We start from the raw sequence: 19,150 nt of genomic DNA, 5'->3' as shown, positions 1-19,150 counted from the left end.
AGCTCAGTAAGACTAAAATTTTTAGCTGTCTATACATCTTTATATATATGTATTGAAATAGATTTGAGTAGAAATGTGCAGATTAATTCATTTTATATATCCTTTGGGCATAGACTTGAAATTCCTGACTCAGGTTATTGAAAAGCCTGGGTATTATACAGAGCCTTAGATGTTAGGAAAAAGTTCTTCACCATGAGAGTGGTGAGACACTGGAACAGGTTGCCCAGGGAGGTGGTTGAAGCCCCATTTCTGGACGTTTTTAAGGCCATACTGGATGAGGCTCTGAGAAACCTGATCTAGTGGGAGGTGTCCCTGCCCATGGGACATACTTAAGGTCTCATCCAACCCTGACAATTCTTTGATTCTGTGATTAAAGAGTCTTGGTTGTTTGTTTTATCTGTGGTGGTGGGAATGTCTGCCTTGGGATGTCAGCATAAGGCTGCTGAACGAATGTGTTGAGTAGTACATCTGTGAATGTAGTCAGCGAGTGCTTGGCTCAGCATCACGTGTATTTTGACATGAACTCTGTTTCTTTAAACCCTAGGTAACAGCAACATTGTGTTAATGTAAGCTGTCTTTTCTAGGTTTAATAGGAACCTGACATCTAGTAAACAATATGTTTTAAATAATTTTCAGATCTAGCCATGAGGTTGAGACACTTAATTTTATTTTTTTTTTTTCCTTTAAGGCTCAATTAACAAAAAGAAATCGAAAAAGAAGGGTCTTAAGCTTGATACAATGGCACTTCCACCAATTACTGTCTTTGCTTCAGGTAAGTAGTCCTTAAGCTTGACAAAATGGCACTTCCACCAATTACTGTCTTTGCTTCAGGTAAGTAGTCTTTGATGTACATTACAGAGCTTATTATGTCCTCATTTTGTCTTTTAACCCTCAAGACATAACTATTTTAAAAGCTCATACTATATCAGGATGAGATTATCGAAATTCTGTGTCCCTTAATGAGCTGTTGAGTGACAGTTTGAAATGACAGTAAAGTAAAAAGTAAAATGAAAGTAAAGTAAAAACTTTATTTTCTAATCTTTTCTATCATTTCATAAAAAAATGGTCTTTTTCAAGTGTTTTTATGTTTAACTGTTTCTTGGCTTGAAAATCTCTAGCACAGGAGCTACAATCTTCTGGTGTATGTTATTCCAGGCTGAAGAACCAGCCATTAGGAGGGAGTAAGGTCTTTGTCACCTGAGGAAATCTTAGCTATAGCGGCTGATTTTGAAACATAATTTCCTTTATTTCAGTCCCTTCTCAAAATTATTCAGTTTACTGAATCTATTACTCTGTTACAATTTTTAATTCAGTATTCAAATAGTGAACCTAACTTTTTGAGTCAGACTTGCACCAGAAGATTTGCTTCATCAAAATAAGTTTCATTAAATTAGTTACCTTGTCTTCAGACTTGAAGTTTGTTTTGTCTTAGATGTAGCTGTGTGTGTGATTGTGTGTGTATGCACTTCTAAAATTAAGAGTAAACTTGGCTCGTTGATTTAAGTTGGTAGAGCTGCCTTACATGTGTTCAGGGACATAAGAAAACAGTTATTTAAGTACATTTTAATCATATAATAGTTTAGGTTGGAAGGGACCTTAAAGTAGTTCCGACCCTCCTGCATGGACAGGGACACTCCCCACTAGACCAGGTTGCTCAAAGCCCCATCCAGCCTGGCGCTGGACACTGCCAGTGAGGGGCCATCCACAGCTTCCCTGGGGAGCCTGTGCCACTGTCTCACCACCCCACAGTGAAGAATATAATCCTAATTTCCAGTCTAATTGTCTTCCAGGCCAAGGCCATTACACCTTGTTCTATTGCTACACACCCTGTTAAAAAAAGGTGGTTTTTTTGCTATATTGTCTTTGGTGAAGTGAACCAGTTGTATCTGTTTTTTTTTTTATTCTTTGAGGCTCTAGGAATACCCCATTTCAAACTCTTCTTTAAAATGTAGAAATTAAAAAAGCAAACTTGCTGCTTATCTAGATCCCCATATACCATAATTGACTACAAATTTTGAATACTGAGCTTTTGAGAAACAATTTTTCTTCAAATGTAGAAAAGCCTGTAGCAGATGTAGCTCTTAAACTATTTCAATATGGTAATCTAGTTAAAATATATGCATACATATTAAACATATATATATTTTAAAATATGTATTTTCAAACCCCGTAGACTCAAATACACAAAGAAATTAAACATGACATACAACAATAAACGCTTATCGTCTTGTTAGCTTTTGGTTTTGTTAGCATTTTAGTTAGAATAGTGTATGCACGGCCATTTTCTGAAATGTAGCCTTTTGTCTGTCCAACAACATTAGGTATGAACTGTTCTCCCTACAAGTGTTTCATAGTGCTCTTTCGTGTGATCTTAGAAGATCGTATTTCACTTCAGAGTTATTGTTTCTAAAAATACTGTGTTACATTGCAGAAGTGGCCCATCAGAGTGACTGGGATGGCATTGTTGCCTGCCACCAAGGGTATATAACATGTACAACGTGGAACTATCAGAAAACTTCCATGGGAGCTCATAAACTGAGACCGGAAGAATTTAGCAAACACAAACCTATTGGTGTATATGCAACAGTAAGTTTATTTCAGATGATGTTTCTTCAGCATTACAGCATGTGCTATTTTGATTTCTGGTTGTACAGAAGGAATGCTTAGAATGAAAAAGCACTATTGAGATCTGTTTTATTTGCTTTGCAGAGTGTTTTCTGCCAACTCAGGGTGTCTTCTTAGCTGTTTTGTAGTGTCTTAAGAAAAATTCTTCATATCCATTTTTTCATTTAACACCCAGGTTAAGTTCAGATTTTATTTTCTGATTCAGATGGGTGGCTGGTGCTTACCTTTAATCTGTTGTAATGATCTAGAGCTGACTATATGGCTGTGATGATGAATTTGGTCTGTGAAAACAAATTGATGAAGATGACTGGTTTTCACTGTACAGAAAAAATTCCAAATGGCAGTCAGGATATTCCCTTTAGAATACTTTACAGCTTTCACTAAACAGAAACACTCAATGCAAGATACAGTGTTGCCTGAGGCTTATGAGCTTGCAGAACTAGTAGTTACTGTGTGGTAGGCTATCATACAGTTGTGATAAATTGTTTTTCTGACCTCATGCTGAGTCATGGAATCTTTTGAGATGGAAGGGGCCTTAGAGATCATCTCATTCCATCCTCACCCACCATGATCAGAGTCACCTTGCGCTAGACTGGGTTGCTCCAAGCCCCATCCAACCTGGCCTTGACCACCTCCAGGGAGGGGGTGTCCACAACCTCCCTTGGCAGCCTCTTCCAGTATCTCACCAAACTCAGAGTAAAGGGTTTCCTCCTAATGTCTGATCTAAATCTGCCCTTTTCCGATTTAAAGCCGTTACCTCTCACTCTGTCCCTACGTGCCCTTGTAAAAAGGCCCTCCCCAGCTTTCCTATAGGCCCCATTCAGGTACTGGAAAGCTGCCATGGGATTTCTTGGGGCCCTTCTTTTTTCCTAGCTGAACAACCCCAGGTTTCTCAATTTGTTTTCATAGGAGTGGCATTCCAGTGCTGATCATCTTTGTGGACCTTCTCTGGACTTGCTCCAAGAGCTCCATGTCCTTCTTTTGTTCAGGGTCCCAGAAATGGGCAGTTAAGTGGTAGACAAAATCAGTTCAGTTGTAAATACCTGTTTTTCTTTTAACTGCTAGATTCTTTGGACTGTGCCTTTCCAAAGAAATCTGGACTGTTTTTTCTTTGTTTCTTACTGTTCAACTCCACGTGAATTTACCCTACTTTGGGGTGCCATTGTCAATATAGTTATTGAAAAGAGGCACATAGTCAGCATGCTTGGAGTTTATCTTAGGAATTGAATTTCTGTATCTCTTGGTTCTATAGGTTAATAATTTAGGTTACAATGTTGATGTTACTACCCATGACTCCTGGTCATTGTCACTAAGGTCATTGTTTTGCTTTCCTTTATAAGAATGTACTGCTCCATTAATACTAGTTAACTATTTGCTTATTTTAAGAGCTGCTCCCTCTACCATAATCTGATGCCTGTTCTGTGAAGTTTTCCTTGAAGTCTAATAGAAACATTGTTTTATTATTGTATTCCTGGTGTGCTACATAATATTCTAACAACTTTGCTAATTACATATACACTTTAAGAATTGTTTTAATAAAGTGGGTTTTTTCCCCTTAAAAGGCAGTTGACATTACCTCATGTGGGAACTTTGCTGTAATTGGGCTGTCAACTGGACGGGTGGATGTGTATAACATTCAGTCTGGCATTCACAGAGGATGTTATGGCAAAGAAAGAGGTAAGAATTGCTGTTTATATTTTACTATATTGGCTGTTGACAGAGCAGCAATAACCTGCTATTCTGTCATCTAGTAAATTTAGTATAGCTTGTGAGATGAATTTGTGAATCTTTTCAGCTTCTCCAATTATCCTATAATGCCCTATCTTGTACTGTAATCAGAAATCCTTTGAAACTTATTCTGAGGGATAGGATCTCTGCTGGTTTTAACAGCTCTGATGTTGGCATATACTTCTTTTAATTAACACAAAATTGTCAGTTACTGAAATGGTTAGCACTAAAACAAAATCACCTGGTCTCAGCCTTTTTTGAATTAACCACATTTCCATTTCTTGGCTTCTTGTTAAAGGGTTCTATCTCTGAGGTAGATTTTCCCATTTGTTTTGTGTACCTGGCTTAAAAATGAAATAATGCTTTACATGCATAAGGAATCAAGTCTAGTTCTTTTTTACTATTTTCAATTACCCAGCTGCAAACTGGGGTCTTAATGTACATGGCAGAGTTCAGACTTCTCCTTTAATGATGTGTACATACATGTTTCATATCATGTGTACTTATGTATGTTTAGTGTTCTTTTGTAAGTCTGCAGTTCATAATAGGGCTCTTGTTATCTCTTTGGGTTTTTTGTTGTTTTAGAAATAAGGAACAACTCCTGATGAACCTTTAAATCTTACTGGGCTTCTAAAAGCTGGATAGTGTAGCAGACATTAAATGGTCTCCTAATAACATCAGTTCTTGATAATGGGATGAATTTTGTCTTTGGCTACTGGTTGGCCAAAACAGAGGAGCTGTGCCTTACCTTTACATTGCAGTGTAAAGTATGCTAGGAAAGCTCCCAAACTTTGTGCCAGATTTGAATATGTAAATCTTTCTGGGGTGCTCAGGCCCACTGAAGGCATTCCATAAGTGATTCAGAAAGTACTTCAAATCTCACATTTGGAAAAAGCCACCCCCAAACTGAAGACAGATATAAAAGCTTCAAAGCAGTTGAAGCTAATATTCAGCTTCAATTACTGACAATTTTTGTATTGTGTTCTAAGTTTTTACTTGAAAGCATTTTGTTTTCTGTACTGATGAAAAAACTTCTATTTGAGCAATCTTGTCAGGTTACTTGAGAATTCTGTCACAAGTTTACCGCTCATTCAGTGTGTTTAGATGAAGTCATAAAGAATAGTGTTTGGCATTCTGCTGATTACCATGCTGTGTGTAAATTCTGACATGCAACTTTTTTTCACTTGATTTGCAGCACATGAGGGGGCCATTAGGGGGGTAGCAGTGGATGGATTAAACCAGCTGATAATCACAGCTGGTAGTGAAGGATTAATTAAATTTTGGAAATTCAAATCTAAAGATTTAGTTTACTCTACTGAGCTTTCTTCTTCTCCAAGTGGAACTCTGCTTCACCGAGACAGGTAAGAAACTAAAGCTCTTTAATGTGAATATGGTTTTGGTGTAAGTACATAAGTCTAGGATGGCAACCAGATACTCTAATAAAGTTTAAATTTCTGATGCTTTGAAATATAACTGACTACTAGTTGACAGACATGAATGACCTCGAGGAATTTTGTTAGACTTAAGGAATGTAATTCTGTTTATATGAGATTATCTCAGGATAAAAGATGTTTTGAGCAAGTGTTTCCATTTTTTGTCTTTGAGAATTCATTGTTATATGTGATAATGATTCTTTGCAGTGGTATACTGGGAATTGCCTTGGATGACTTCAGTATTAGTATTTTGGATATAGAAACCAGGAAGATTGTCAGGATATTCTCAGGACACTGTGGGCGGATTAATGACATGGTAATTGTTAACTTACTTTCTGTAACAACAGGTGACATACAAGTACCTAAGTTGTTATAAATGTGGTAGATTTCTCTGTCTATTAAGTCCCTAAGTATAATGTTCAATGAAGAGTAGAGTTGTAGTTCAGCTCTATAGCAGTTTTGGCCACGTTTATTTTTAAGTTAAAGTGTATGGTGTTCAAATGGCCATTTTTACTGTACTTTGGGATTTTACTGTAACTTTGCAACACGCTAATTTGGGGTTTAATAAAATAAAGTGTTAGTAATAATGAAAAACCCACTGAGGACTGAAGTTGTGCAATAATCTTAACTGTATATATAGAGGTGAACCAGTCTGGAGATTGTGAAACACATTGCGTTAATTCCTTATTTTACATCTTGTGTAGCAGTGCTTTGTAGTGTTCATTGAAATAGTTTATAGTTTTTTATTTAATTCTGAATTAAATTCAGTGCTAGTGTTTATTATTCATTTGTTCAGTTTTATGCTCAGTGGTTTTCATCATTAGCATAAAAGCAAGGAACGAAGTATATTGGGCTGTTAGTAAAAGCATCTGTACCATATATTTACACCTATTCTGAAATAGCTTCCATTTTTGTCCTTTTTTCCCTTTCAGTAAGGTAGTGTTAATTGTCTTTAGTTATGCTAAATAACAATCTAATCTTGAACTGTGTAAAACAAGACCTCCTAAAGAGACTCACTTGTCAGTTGTGCCATTAAATTGACTTTTTTTTTTTTTAGACTTTCAGTCCTGATGGTCGTTGGCTAATAACTTCATCAATGGACTGTACCATTAAGACTTGGGACCTTCCCTCTGGATGGTGAGTCTGTTTAAAAACATAGCATAGATTTATTATAATCCCTTTTCTAAGAGGCAAAAAGCTTGATTGTCTGGCACCAGCATCTACTATGTGATATTCAGACTTGTACATGGTGTAACAACTCAGTAACCAGTATTTTAGTTTTGTGTGATGCTAGCAGTATGTGCCTTTTTCTGACTATACAGAACAAGAGTCTCTTGAAGATCTAATGATGAAACCTGGTGTTTTCATGTAGTTTGAATGAGTGTGAATTTGTTCTTTGTAAGCAGCACTGTAATCTAAATGGCAAGAGATGTCTTAAGGTGAATTGTATTATAATAAATAATAATTGTATTATAATACAACTATATTGTATTATAATAAATAATAAAATAATTTTTATAAATAAAAATGTGTATTTATAGAATCATAGTTTGAATTAGAAGTGATCTTCAGAAATGTAGTCCACCCCCCTTGCTGTGGGCAGGGTCATCTTTCACTAGACTGGGTTGCTCAAAGACCCATCCAACCTAGCCTTGAATGCTTCCAGTGATGGGATGTCTATAACTTTTCTTGTCAGCCTGTTATAGAGTCTCACCATGTTCATTGAAAAGCTTTCTTCTTGTGTCCAAACCAAACTTTAATATAAAGAGATCATATTAGTCAAGCAGCTTCTGCTTTTCATGAGCCCATGCTGACTGGGTCTGATCACCTTGTTGCCTGTGCATGCCATATGATGGCTGTTCCACCTCTTCCATGAAGACAGGCCAAAGGAGCTGGGATTGTTCAGCATGGAGAAGGCTCCAGGGAGATCTCATAGTGACCTTCCAGTAGCTGGGAGGGTGGCCTGCAGGAGGACTGGAGAGGGACTGTTTGCAAGGGCTTGTAGTGGTAGGAAGAGGGGCAATGTTTTTAAGTTAGAGAAGAGTAGATTTAGATTGGATGTTAGGAGAAAGTTGTTTACCATGAGGGTAGTGGAAAAATGGAACAGGTTGCACAGGGAGGTAGTCAAGGCCTCATCCCCGGAGATATTCAAGGTGAGGCTCAACAAGGCTCTGAGTAACCTGATCTAGTTGAGGATATCCCTGCTCACTGCAGGGGTGTTGGACTAGATGACCTTTAGAGGTCCCTTCATTATTCTGTGATTCTGTAATCTTTCCTGGCTTTAACAGGCCTGTGGTTCCTGTGATGCTTCTTCCATCCCTTCTTGTAGATAGACATTGGATTTGTTAACCTCCAGTCTACTGGAGCCTCCCCAGTTAGCCAGAGCTTCTGGCAAATGGTAGAAAGTGCTTTGGTGTGAGCTTGTTTGCCAGCTCTGTTAGTACCCTTGCATGGATCCTATCTGACCCCTTATCCTTATGGGGTAAATGGGACACAGTATTTTGACAATGGTAATTTCAAAACAAATTGCTGTAGATAATAAAATTTTGCACTATACAGCTTGTGCTTTAGGAACTTCAGGTCCTAGTGTTAACCATGTAGATATGAATTATCATGAGAGAAGGAATTGACAATTAAGGGCCAACCATTAAAATATGAATTCAGAGCAGCATAGTATTGGTTAGAAGTACAAAATTTATGGCCACAAAAACTGTAAATGTTTAGCATAAGGAGTTGAATGTGGGTTCATCATATTTTCTGCAGAATGTGCATGTTTTAGGGGAGGCAGAATAAATGTACCAGCTTTACCTGATTTTAGCAGTTTAGAAGGGGAGGAGTTGCACAGAACCATTCATTTGCTAAATTTGTAGGTCGTATTTTAATACTTACAATACAGTAGTTTGTGTGCATACTTCCAGTGTCCTGCTTACATTCAGTCATATTTGTGCTGCTAGTCAGATATGCATAGATACCCAAGCTCATCTTGCTGAGATTTGCTTTGTTGTATTTTCTCTCCTTAGCCTTATAGATTGTTTTCTGGTAGACTCTGCTGCTGTCAGCCTTGCTATGTCTCCCACAGGAGATTTTCTAGCTTCTGCACATGTGGATGATCTTGGAATTTATTTGTGGTGAGTATGTAATTGTCACACAGAATTTGAAATGGTGAAGAACTCTTTTAGTAATCTTTTTTGCAAAGAAGGGTTTGTTCTTATAATATCCATAGTTTACTAGTCTCGTTAAAAAATAAGCCAGGCATTTCTATTATTGTGATTCATAAATCTTGAAATCTCTTGTGATTAAAATATGTATTCTGATAATTATTTTTCTAAACGTCATGAGCGGAAGACTGTTCCCTACACAAATGTTGGATGTGCCAACCAGGAATGGGACACAACTGGACTTACTACTCATTAACCAAGAAAACCTGCTCTGTGGTATCTCGGTTTCTGATAGACTTGGCTGCAGTGACTGTGGAGTTTGGGATCCTGCTGAGCACAATGAAGACTGATTCTAGATTTTAGAAGATCAAACTCCAGCTTGCTCAGGGCTCAGATGGAAGGGATCCCATGGAAGGGATCCCATGGAGGGGTAGAGGAGCTAGTGAGTGCTGGGAGTATTTCAGGAACACTCTCCTAGTTAACCAAAACCAGTTCATACCCTCTAAAGGCAGGAGAAGTAGGTGGAGCAAGTTTCTCCCATGATTTAACTGTGAGCTTCTGGGTCTGCTCAGAACCAGAGTGGTTCACCTGCAAGATGGCCAAAGTCTTTTCTCAGAGTATGTAAGTCCCTCGTGGAATAGGACATAACATATACTTCTGATTCTGAGTCCTCCTGTTCAGATGTTTCTGCTTGAGCTGCTCTGCGAGGAGAGGTCATATCCTCTTATCTGCTCTATCACCTGGTCATCTTGTGCAGACTTTGAAGGACTAGGGCTAAGATCTGACTTCTTTTGTTTTACTTTTCTCCTAGTGGATTGTGGGGGAGAGGCTGTGGTGTCTGCAGCAGCAGCAGCAGAGCAGCAGGGCTCACGTTCTGAACAGCAGCAGTGTCAGTGGGGGTGAAGGCAGCAGCTGCAGCTGTAGCAGATACACTGGTGATGCTCCCCGGCCGTGTCCAAGTTGTGGCCTTGAGTGAGGGGGGGGACAACAGTGGCTGCAGAGGCAGAAACAGCAGTGCTGTCTCTATGGGGTGTGCTCATTCCCCTAATTGTGGTAATTGTCTTACTCTTCACCAATAAATGATGATATATGAGAATATATACACACATATGAGAAACAACACCAAGCAGGAGAATCAAAACTATAATAAGCATAATGCCATTTTGGCTAGAATCTGTTGAACTCAGCCCAAAATGAAACAGAATGGTACAGTTCCTCAAATTGAAACTGAAAAAATGTAATTACCAACAAAGTTTTTTATCCCTGTATGAAACACCACTACACCATGTACTGCACTGTATGTTAGTAGTGCAGACCATATCACAACTGCTTTTCTCAAGCAGCTCATACTAAAACTATTAACACTCCTTCCATCTGCAAAGCAGCATATCACATACCCTAAATACCACAGGTATGGCAGCATCAGTTTAATATTCAGCCCTATGAAATTTCCAAAGGAAACAGTTTGATTCCCACTTAGTGGAGCCATCTGGGTATCCTCCCACTGAAGTTGGAATTCAAACTATTCAGGTAAATGAGTCGAAATTTGAGCTGGGCTCAAGCTAACTAGCTTAGCCCCACATTGGGCGCCAATAAATCTGTCATGGTTTAGGGTTAGTGTTAGGGCAAACAGTTAACCAAATGACAGATGTTCTCTATTAGTCCCCTTCCACTCCCTGATAAAGGAGAGAGAACAAAGGAGAGAGACTTATGGGTTGGAAACTTAACTACACAGCTTGAATGAAACAATAATGACAAAAAGGAAAAAATTAGTAAATACACCGAGTATAACGTGTAGGGGATGCAATACTTCGTTTGGTCAATTTGGACATTTATCTTGTCTGCTCCTCCCTAAGGGAGGGTTGCTGGTGTGACCTCTTTACTCTTTTTCTCTTTCTGGAGTCCAAGATGTTCCTCAGAACTGAGCAGTGGCCTTGATTCTGCATGACATTCTCTAGCAGTAACTGTAATCATGGAGTGTTATCAGTTCTAGAAGCAGACACTGGGAAACTTTCTATTAATTTCAGCAAGTACCACTACTTACAAAAGACTTAGCTGAAAGCAAAATTACAGGACAGAAAATTAGCTCTATCCTGGCCCAAAGCAGGACAACAATATTGTTTGATACTTCTGAGTAGAATTAAGAAGTTGCTATTATTTCTGTTAATAGATGGATGGATCCACACAGATGTAAAACAGGTTTTAGTTTAGTTTCTTGCTGATATGGCTTTAAAGTGTTGGTAGGTCTCATGCTGTCTAAATGACTGGATAGGTATAGTACTGAAGTAACACACCTTTTAGGGAATTTGAGGGGTTTTTTTGTTTTTTCCATTTAGTGGATAGATGGATTTTTCAGGGTACATTGTTACATAAAGTTTTGTCTGAGTTGATCAATTGTTAGACCTTTCTATTTCTAAGTTAAAGTTCTTCATTTCGAAGAGTGAAAAAAGTGTTTTTACCTAGCTCTGGTTTGTATTGACTGAAAACAATTTGCCAGAATTGACTTGTGTTTGTGTTCCAAATTTAAAAGAAATTTGCTAAGATTACTACTGTGAAATTTGGTGAAATCAGGATGAATGATTTATATTTGCGTAATGTGTTTTACATGTTGAGTGCAAAGAAGCTTTTCTTGGTAGTTTTGCAATTTCAAATAAATACAGTAGCTGGCAGTGATTCGTGTAATCATACTTCATAATGCCATGTGTTTTACACATTCTTGGTAATAATACTTAAGCATAACTTTTGTGTTTCAGACTTTCAGACCATGTGTATCACTGCATTTCATGTCTCATTTATCTGGTAGATGAGGAAAACTAATTTTGAATAGAACCTGGTGAACTGCTGTAGTGCAGTAGTATTAGGCTTCCGGAAAAATAATTTCTGAAATACTTGTTCCCATTCAATTGAAGATAGTTTTTTACATGCTGTTCTTTCTTTTCAGGTCAAATCGTGCTCTGTACTCACTTGTCTCTTTACGGCCCCTTCCAGCAGATTATGAACCTTCTACAGTGACATGCCCTGGTACCTTCCCTGTGCAAGGTAATCTTCAGATGAAAGAGTATTTTATTTTCAGCTTGGTATGATGTTTCCAAAAGAAGATGGTTTATTTCCGCAGTGAAAGATCATTATGCCTTAGCATTCTTTCTCTGAACATGTTCCTATTGCTTCTACTGTTTGTGGCATACTTACTCATATACTATTTACTAAAATCTAGCAAAAGTACATAAAGAATTACATTGTAATTATCTCCACATATTCAAGGAGATTTTATAAGTAATAAAACATCTGTGCTATTTACTAGCCTTCTTTAATCTCAGACTTCTGTAAATACCTTCTCTTTTTGATATGAGTGAGACCAGTTTGATATTCATGTTACTGTGTGGTAGTGGGAAGTGGATTGTTCTTTGTTCCGCTTCTCTCCAACTTTACTGTCTCTCTGTATGCTTTGGTAGTTTCATTCTGTTATCTTGTCTTGTTGGCAAGAGAATTTGATTCAACTGACCTGCCCTGTATCTGTGCTGGATTCCCAGTGAAAGGAAGGTCTAAATTGCATTTTTGATACCTTTAGTATAAATGGTTGTTCTTTGGAAGGCCTCTAGATGGAGATCCTGTCTGCCCAAGTGAGCAGTGCCTATGTTTAGATCTCCAGATGAAGGAGAAACACACCTAGCTATTGACCACATAAAAGAGTGGGAAACATACTTGGTGGTGATTGTTTTACTAAACATTTATATATTTTAGGTACTTCAATTAGGGAGATGGGATTTCATCCCAAAACTTTGAATGTTTAATTCTATAAACTGGTGCTGGCTGAACACCTAACTTACTTTCTGGCTTAAGGAAATGTAAATGTTCCTATTCAGATGCTCAGAGCTTTAATAGTTTACACTTCTTCATTTGTTTAGGTTTTTCTGTGACATTCATGGTTTCATCCATGTAATACTTTGCAAAAAGGGGGAGGGAAAGTAAATGTGTCTGGTCAAGACATAGTAAGTCTTGAGAAAACTCATGAGAGACTGCATATCTTTTGGTGTGTGATATTCTGCTTTAATGTTGAGATTTTCTTTGTTTTTATGCATCACTTCAGCCACACCTATGAACAGGTTGTAACTATTGTGTGTATTTAAGTGCTAAGATACTACATATTTCCAACTTAGCTAAGATTGCTGTATACGGATTTTAAAACAGGTAATGATTTAAATGTAATTCATTGTTCTTCCTTTAGGAGTTCTATAAATTGTTTTCATATCATTTCAGCCAAAGCAGAAAATCTTACTAATTTTCAAAAATGTTGCTTACACAGTTCTGCATTTTAGTCTTAATTACTCGCAATTGAAACTTATTATTTCACAGGTTAATAGATATTGTTTCTTTAGTTTTTCAGCTGTATGTTATGCTAGAACACAGATGTATATAGGTGTTATGCATGTGTTTTTCAAATTTACAAAAGAAAGAATGATGTTGTTTTGAATTTAAAAAAAAAAAAATTAAGTATATTTGTTCATAAAATTCATGTCTTCTGTAAAGATGTAGATGTGGCAGGAGATGAAGAAAAATGTGATGAAATGATAGAATATGTCTCACCTGAGCAGTTAGGAGAGCAGCTGGTGACCCTTTCCTCATTACCAGAATCAAGGTGGAAGAATCTCCTCAGCCTTGATGTTATTAAGGTAATGATACTAGGCACACCACTGCTTATCTACTGAAGACTTTAGATTGTATTTTTTAAGAAGGAGGTAAAATAAGGGCTCTTTCTCTTGTAATGTAAAATAGACATTTGTCTTAAACATTTTCTTGGATATTCAGGAGATCCTCAGAAGGAGGAATTGTTTCATAACTTTTGCCATTACTGTTTCTGCACCATGCAAATTAGCTATCTGACAACAGGTATTTCCGTGTCAGTGCATCTAATAAGTCCCTGCAGAGCTGTTCTAAGTTATGACTCCAAATACTGTCAGGCATTTCCACAAAAGGAAAAAGAATACCCAAAAAGTAGTAGTATACAGTCAAATATATTTGCCCCTCACCGGTAAGCTGCATTTACTTACTTACAAAATTTGATCCTGTTTTCCAAGCATTTTTAAAGATTTTGCAGTAGAAGACTAAATGTTGCTTTTCACAGTTTCTGAGATTCGGGAGAGGGGTGGTTTTTGTTCTAATCAGCAGCTATATATATTTAGTGACAAAACATTTTACCTATATATTTACTTTTCAATTAGTCCTTAGAGTTTTCATAGTCTTTCTAAAAACAAAACTCTTGACAAAGAAAATTGCCACATATTCTAACTACAATAATGTTTTTTTTTCAAATATCTTATTAACAGAAAAGAAATAAACCAAGAGAGCCACCAAAAGTTCCCAAGTCAGCCCCTTTCTTCATCCCAACAGTTCCTGGTCTTATACCCCAATATGTTGCTCCAGAGGAGGAAAATGATACACAGGTAAACTCAAGAATCGGTGTATTTTTATAATGTATTCTAAAGGAAAAATGTAATGCTTTTTAGTGCTGAGTGAAGTCTTGCTAGAGAATTTCAAGTACCGGTTTTAACACATTTAGATTAAAGCTGTCTTTCTTAAAGTCTTCTATCCTGACAGTAGAAAAAATACCTAATTGAGATGTAAAAATAAGTTTGCATTATCATGTACTCTCTCTTGTACTTTCATTGTCTAGTCAAAGATAGTGAACCTTGGAGTACTGGCACAGAAATCTGATTTTTATATTCATCTTGAAGAAGCCTTGAACACTCATGAATGTAAGTTTTCAAGATGTTTAACTAAAAATGTAGATGCTAATAATATTTTGAAATACATTTGATTTCTAATACCAGAATTGTAATATGTGAGGTAAAAAATATACGTAGTTCTGTAGCAAAGGCAAAGAAAATGGCCTGCTATTTATAGGGCTGAGTAATACACTAATCTAGATCAAAAAATCTACTGGTAACTCCCATCTTGCACAATTGTGGCATGGAGTCCAGTTCTGGCTAAAACCTGTATAAAGAAAGCAGGTGACATTCCTCTCTTTTTTTGGAGATAGTAATGATTTCACCCAGAGAAGGTGCTATGTGTTATTTGTGGAGTAAGAAAGGAAGCAAGTGATGGTAAGGTTTAGTCCAATCATTCCCCAAAACAGGAAAAACATTATTTCCCAACAAATTCTATTTTCCACTGGGTATTAATCCAATTTAGATCTTTCATCAACTGCTTTATAATATAAAGCTTAAGAAGAAATAATGGACACAAAACCAAGTTGTTTGACTTTTAACATTCAGTTTGTCTTAAAAATTGGTCACTTAAATTGTCTGTGTGTGTCAATAAATGGACAGTTGCTGCTAGCATGTGCACAAAGCACTCCAGCTGAGAATGTAATCCCAATCCAAGGAGCCTATAAATTCTGAGGTGGGAGGCTGGTGGAGCTCAGTATCTCTCTGTGCTTGCTAGTTTACAAGCATGTCTTCTAAAGATGGCTAGGCTGTTAAAATAGATAATTTTATACTAGAGGCTGTCCTGGTTTACCATTGTGATGCAGGTTTCATACTTCAGATCAGGACTGTGGAACATAGAAAGAGCTGGCTACCTTTTCCATGGTGTATGTGTATGAGCCTCATAGTGTGTTCCATGCTTGTTTTTTTGATGTCACAGAAAAAAAATGAGTTAATGCATTTATTTTGTGCTGTTGATATCCCAATTACATAAAAACTACCTAATATTTTTCACAGGAATCAAATGCAGATGAAAACAAACGTATACCACCTAAGAATTATTATCCAGTGCCCAATGCCATTTAGTACTGTGAAATAAGAGTATAAGAAGTTGCTAAGAAGAGCAATTTCTTAGCAAAATAAATATTTATTAACAGATACCCTTAAAAGTAAGAGTTTTACTGACAGCTATGTTAGCAGGCATACATAATTTTAAAGCAAATTGATGGAATTCTCAAAGATAGGTAGGATTTGTAGAATTTTTAAGACCATTTATGAGGAAAAGGAAGAAGTTTGTAAATTCCATTTATTTTTACAAGAGATTAACATCTCCCCCACCCCAACACCCCTAGGATCAGAAAAAGCAGGAGGAATTCACTTAACAGAAGTAATAATTACCTTTGAGGCACCAGATGAGGCTCAATTTAGCTTAGTGTCAGAAAGAGCAAACACAGTAAAGATTCCTTATAAAAGTAGTACCCTGTCTCTTCTAGGATGTATTTGCAGTAACTGCTTGAAATCCCAAGGACATATGTTCTGTTTTAGAACAGATGTAAAATGACAATATCATGAGGTTAATAAGAATTTTTGTTCAGCTTACAACACAGAAATGGGAGGAAAAAATGAGGCAAAGATATTACTCATATTTTTCAAGATATACTTACAAATAAAATGCAACTGTTGTAGTAGAGATGTAGTTCTTTTTAGTATATGATGGGAAAATAAATTACAGATAAATTACAGATAGAACAGGATGTTGTAGAAAACAAAAAAGTAAGGAATAAGTAGAAACTGGGAACATACAGTCACTGCTTAAAAATTTTTCAATTATGCTGCCTACATCAAGGATTTTTTAAGATCCTTTTCTGCAAATGCTACTAATAACATACCCCTCAATATTTTAACACAGATACAGCTCCATTTAACTTACTGAAAAGCTTGGGACCATCTAATATTGAAATAGAACTAAGGGGTCTGGCCCCTGAAGGTGGTGGCTCGGTGCCAGTGATGCTAAGCTTTTTGAGAATGATTGGGACGATGCTCAACAGGAAGTACAACTTTGAACTCGCTCAGGCATACCTTGCACTATTTTTAAAGGTAATAATTTTTAAATAAAATTTTATGTTAGTCCTGTTTAAAATTTTGATTTCCCAGTATAAGTGTTGTAAACTGTCTGCTCAAAAGAATTTAAGTGATGTTTATTAGGGATGGGTTTAAAATGGCTAACTTAATATATCGGATAATTTGACAACTCATCACAGTTAAGAAGAACTTGCAAAAACCAGATTTTTTGGAGAGGACCACCCCAGACAGGTTTTATTCTAGTATTCATTACTTAGAATTGGTTTTATTTTTTGTAATATACCTAACTTCTTAATGGTTGTTGATTACTAAGGTAAGATACACTGTCCTAAGTAAGAAAATAATTAAATGCACCATGTTTGGGGAAGTTAAATAGGCATTTTGTTGGATTTACCACTCAACTGCAAACCTGACTTTTGCTTTCCATGTCAGTGGGCTGTCTGTCTTTTGTTACCTGTTACGCATCACAGAGCTAATGAAATTATTTCTGGGGACCGTGTAAGTTAGAAAATAAACTGTGGTAAAATGCAGTAGCAGTTAGTCCTAGAGAGGAGGTAGTTCTGCAGAAGGTGGAAGCCCTTCTGATGTACAGATGCTTATCTTGTCAAGATACTCTAATTTATGAAACTGTGGGAAAGCAGTTAGAATTCACCCAGCAAAGGTTTTTACAAACATTGAGATACATGTAATAATATCTGTTTAACTAAATATTTCTTAATAGAGTATCGCAGGGATATCGCAGGCTCTAAAGATAGAGTGTAATGCTGGACAGCTACAACCTGCTTTTTTCCTCTTGTTGGGATTAAATAGAAGGCGTGAGGCAACTTTCACAAGAACAAGTAGTGCAGACAAATAGGAGTAGATCTGTGTAGTGGAACAGTAAGAGTTGAGCTCTTGATATTATTCACCAGTGGCTTTTTATCATATCTTTTTAGCAGTAGTCTGATGCCACGGGTAGAAATGAATAGAAGTTGCAAAGAGAACTTTAAGGTCTCTCCCCAGACTCACTTCCCAGTGAGTTTAAAATTGCTTTTAAAAGAAAAACAAAAAGCAGGCAGCATTAAATAAAGGAAATTAATTGAAGGAGAGGCCTTCCATTTCTTGGGACATACCTGAAAGCAAGGTATTTATTTTAATTTTTTTCTTATCTGCATATGTTTCACTAATGGTTTGTTCTAATTTTCAGCTACATCTTAAGATTATGTCTTCGGAACCAAAGCTATTGGAAGAAATATCCAGATTGTCAACACAGCTTGAGGAAAGTTGGGTTCATTTACGTAGTCTCTTCAATCAGAGTCTGTGTGTGTTAACATATATGAAAAGTGCTTTGCTGTAAAATACATAAGGGTTTTGTCTGCATAAAATTCCCCTCAGAATAATGGTACAGTTTATTACCAAAAATACTGGGTCTTAAGAATTGTACTGGGACTTCTGATACTGTCTTTTATACATCTGTGTATGGAAAAGTATTTTAGAACATGTGTAACTGACGATTTTTATTCACTTAATTTTGAGCAAATGTAAGTATAGGAAGCTTAAATTTTCATTGTACTAGTTTGTTCTGTCAATGAACAAACAGGTGGATGGCTGTAGATGATGCAGCTAGTTACCTTATACTTTCATGACTAAAAATGTAAATTAGAATGAAGAAGTGACTTAGAAAGAAAAAACAAAAGTAGGAGTGTTGTTTCTGTGCAGGAGACCAAAACCTGTATCGTGCTTACTAAACAATTATTGATACAAAAATAAAACATCTGAATTACTGACAATTTATTAACATTAGCTTAAAGCAAATCTATATGAAAATTGCATCCCTTGTCAATCAGAGGGCTTTTCCTATGAAGTCTGTAAAAAATGAGTTCTGTTCTTGTGTTGACAAGCTGAGTTTACTATTTTGCTTCAAACACCTTTTTTGGAAAGTAAAGATTTCTAGCTGCACTATAAATGATGGAACTTGGGAAAAATATAATTAAACTGAAAAACCTCAACCCATTTTTTTATTACATGTTTCTTGCCCTAATTTGGAGGCTTAATTTCTCAATAAGTGAGTTGGTAGTTCTGGACCTACCTCAGCAGAATAAAGAACAGTGGATGAAGAACTTTACTTTTGCATCAGGGCAAAGGTCTGTCAAGCTGTGTTCTGTGTTCAGCTGAAGCAAGGAAGAAAAGCCAAGGATCTGGCAAACAGGTCATTTATATAAAGATAATCCTTTCTTAAGCACATCACACCACCTTTCAACAGAGAGCTATTTTGATACTTCATGACCTAGCTGTACTCTGACAGTTCTCTTTAATATTCTGTGACAAACCAGTTTTTTCTCTGTGTTCATGTAATCTCTTTTAAAACCATTTATTCTTGATAACATCCTGTAGCAATGGGACCTACAGTTTAATTAAAGACTGAGGGAAATAATGTTTTTCT

At 36.7% G+C, this 19,150-nt stretch overlaps 1 protein-coding gene across 2 annotated transcripts in view; it reads left to right on the top strand.

Annotated features, from left to right (window-relative positions):
• WDR36 (WD repeat domain 36) overlaps positions 1–18,720 on the top strand; it is a 30,907-nt gene extending 12,187 nt beyond the window's left edge. The window contains exons 11-23 of one of the 2 annotated variants that reach the window (XM_071730151.1): positions 689–772; positions 2,432–2,586; positions 4,188–4,302; positions 5,549–5,714; positions 5,994–6,102; positions 6,844–6,923; positions 8,807–8,914; positions 11,886–11,983; positions 13,472–13,614; positions 14,269–14,385; positions 14,616–14,697; positions 16,556–16,743; positions 17,915–18,720. In XM_071730151.1, coding sequence (XP_071586252.1) covers positions 689–772; positions 2,432–2,586; positions 4,188–4,302; positions 5,549–5,714; positions 5,994–6,102; positions 6,844–6,923; positions 8,807–8,914; positions 11,886–11,983; positions 13,472–13,614; positions 14,269–14,385; positions 14,616–14,697; positions 16,556–16,743; positions 17,915–18,064 — 1,595 coding nt within the window. In that variant the 3' untranslated portion in view covers positions 18,065–18,720. The remainder of the gene's footprint in view (positions 1–688; positions 773–2,431; positions 2,587–4,187; positions 4,303–5,548; positions 5,715–5,993; positions 6,103–6,843; positions 6,924–8,806; positions 8,915–11,885; positions 11,984–13,471; positions 13,615–14,268; positions 14,386–14,615; positions 14,698–16,555; positions 16,744–17,914) is intronic. The other variant, XM_071730150.1, reaches the window with a different exon arrangement.
• Positions 18,721–19,150: the final 430 nt, after the last annotated feature.

This window comes from Heliangelus exortis, chromosome Z, assembly GCF_036169615.1.
Source record: "Heliangelus exortis chromosome Z, bHelExo1.hap1, whole genome shotgun sequence".
NCBI lineage: Eukaryota > Metazoa > Chordata > Aves > Apodiformes > Trochilidae > Heliangelus > Heliangelus exortis.
Note: the sequence above shows the minus strand (reverse complement) of the source record. Positions and strands in the feature narration are given on the sequence as shown.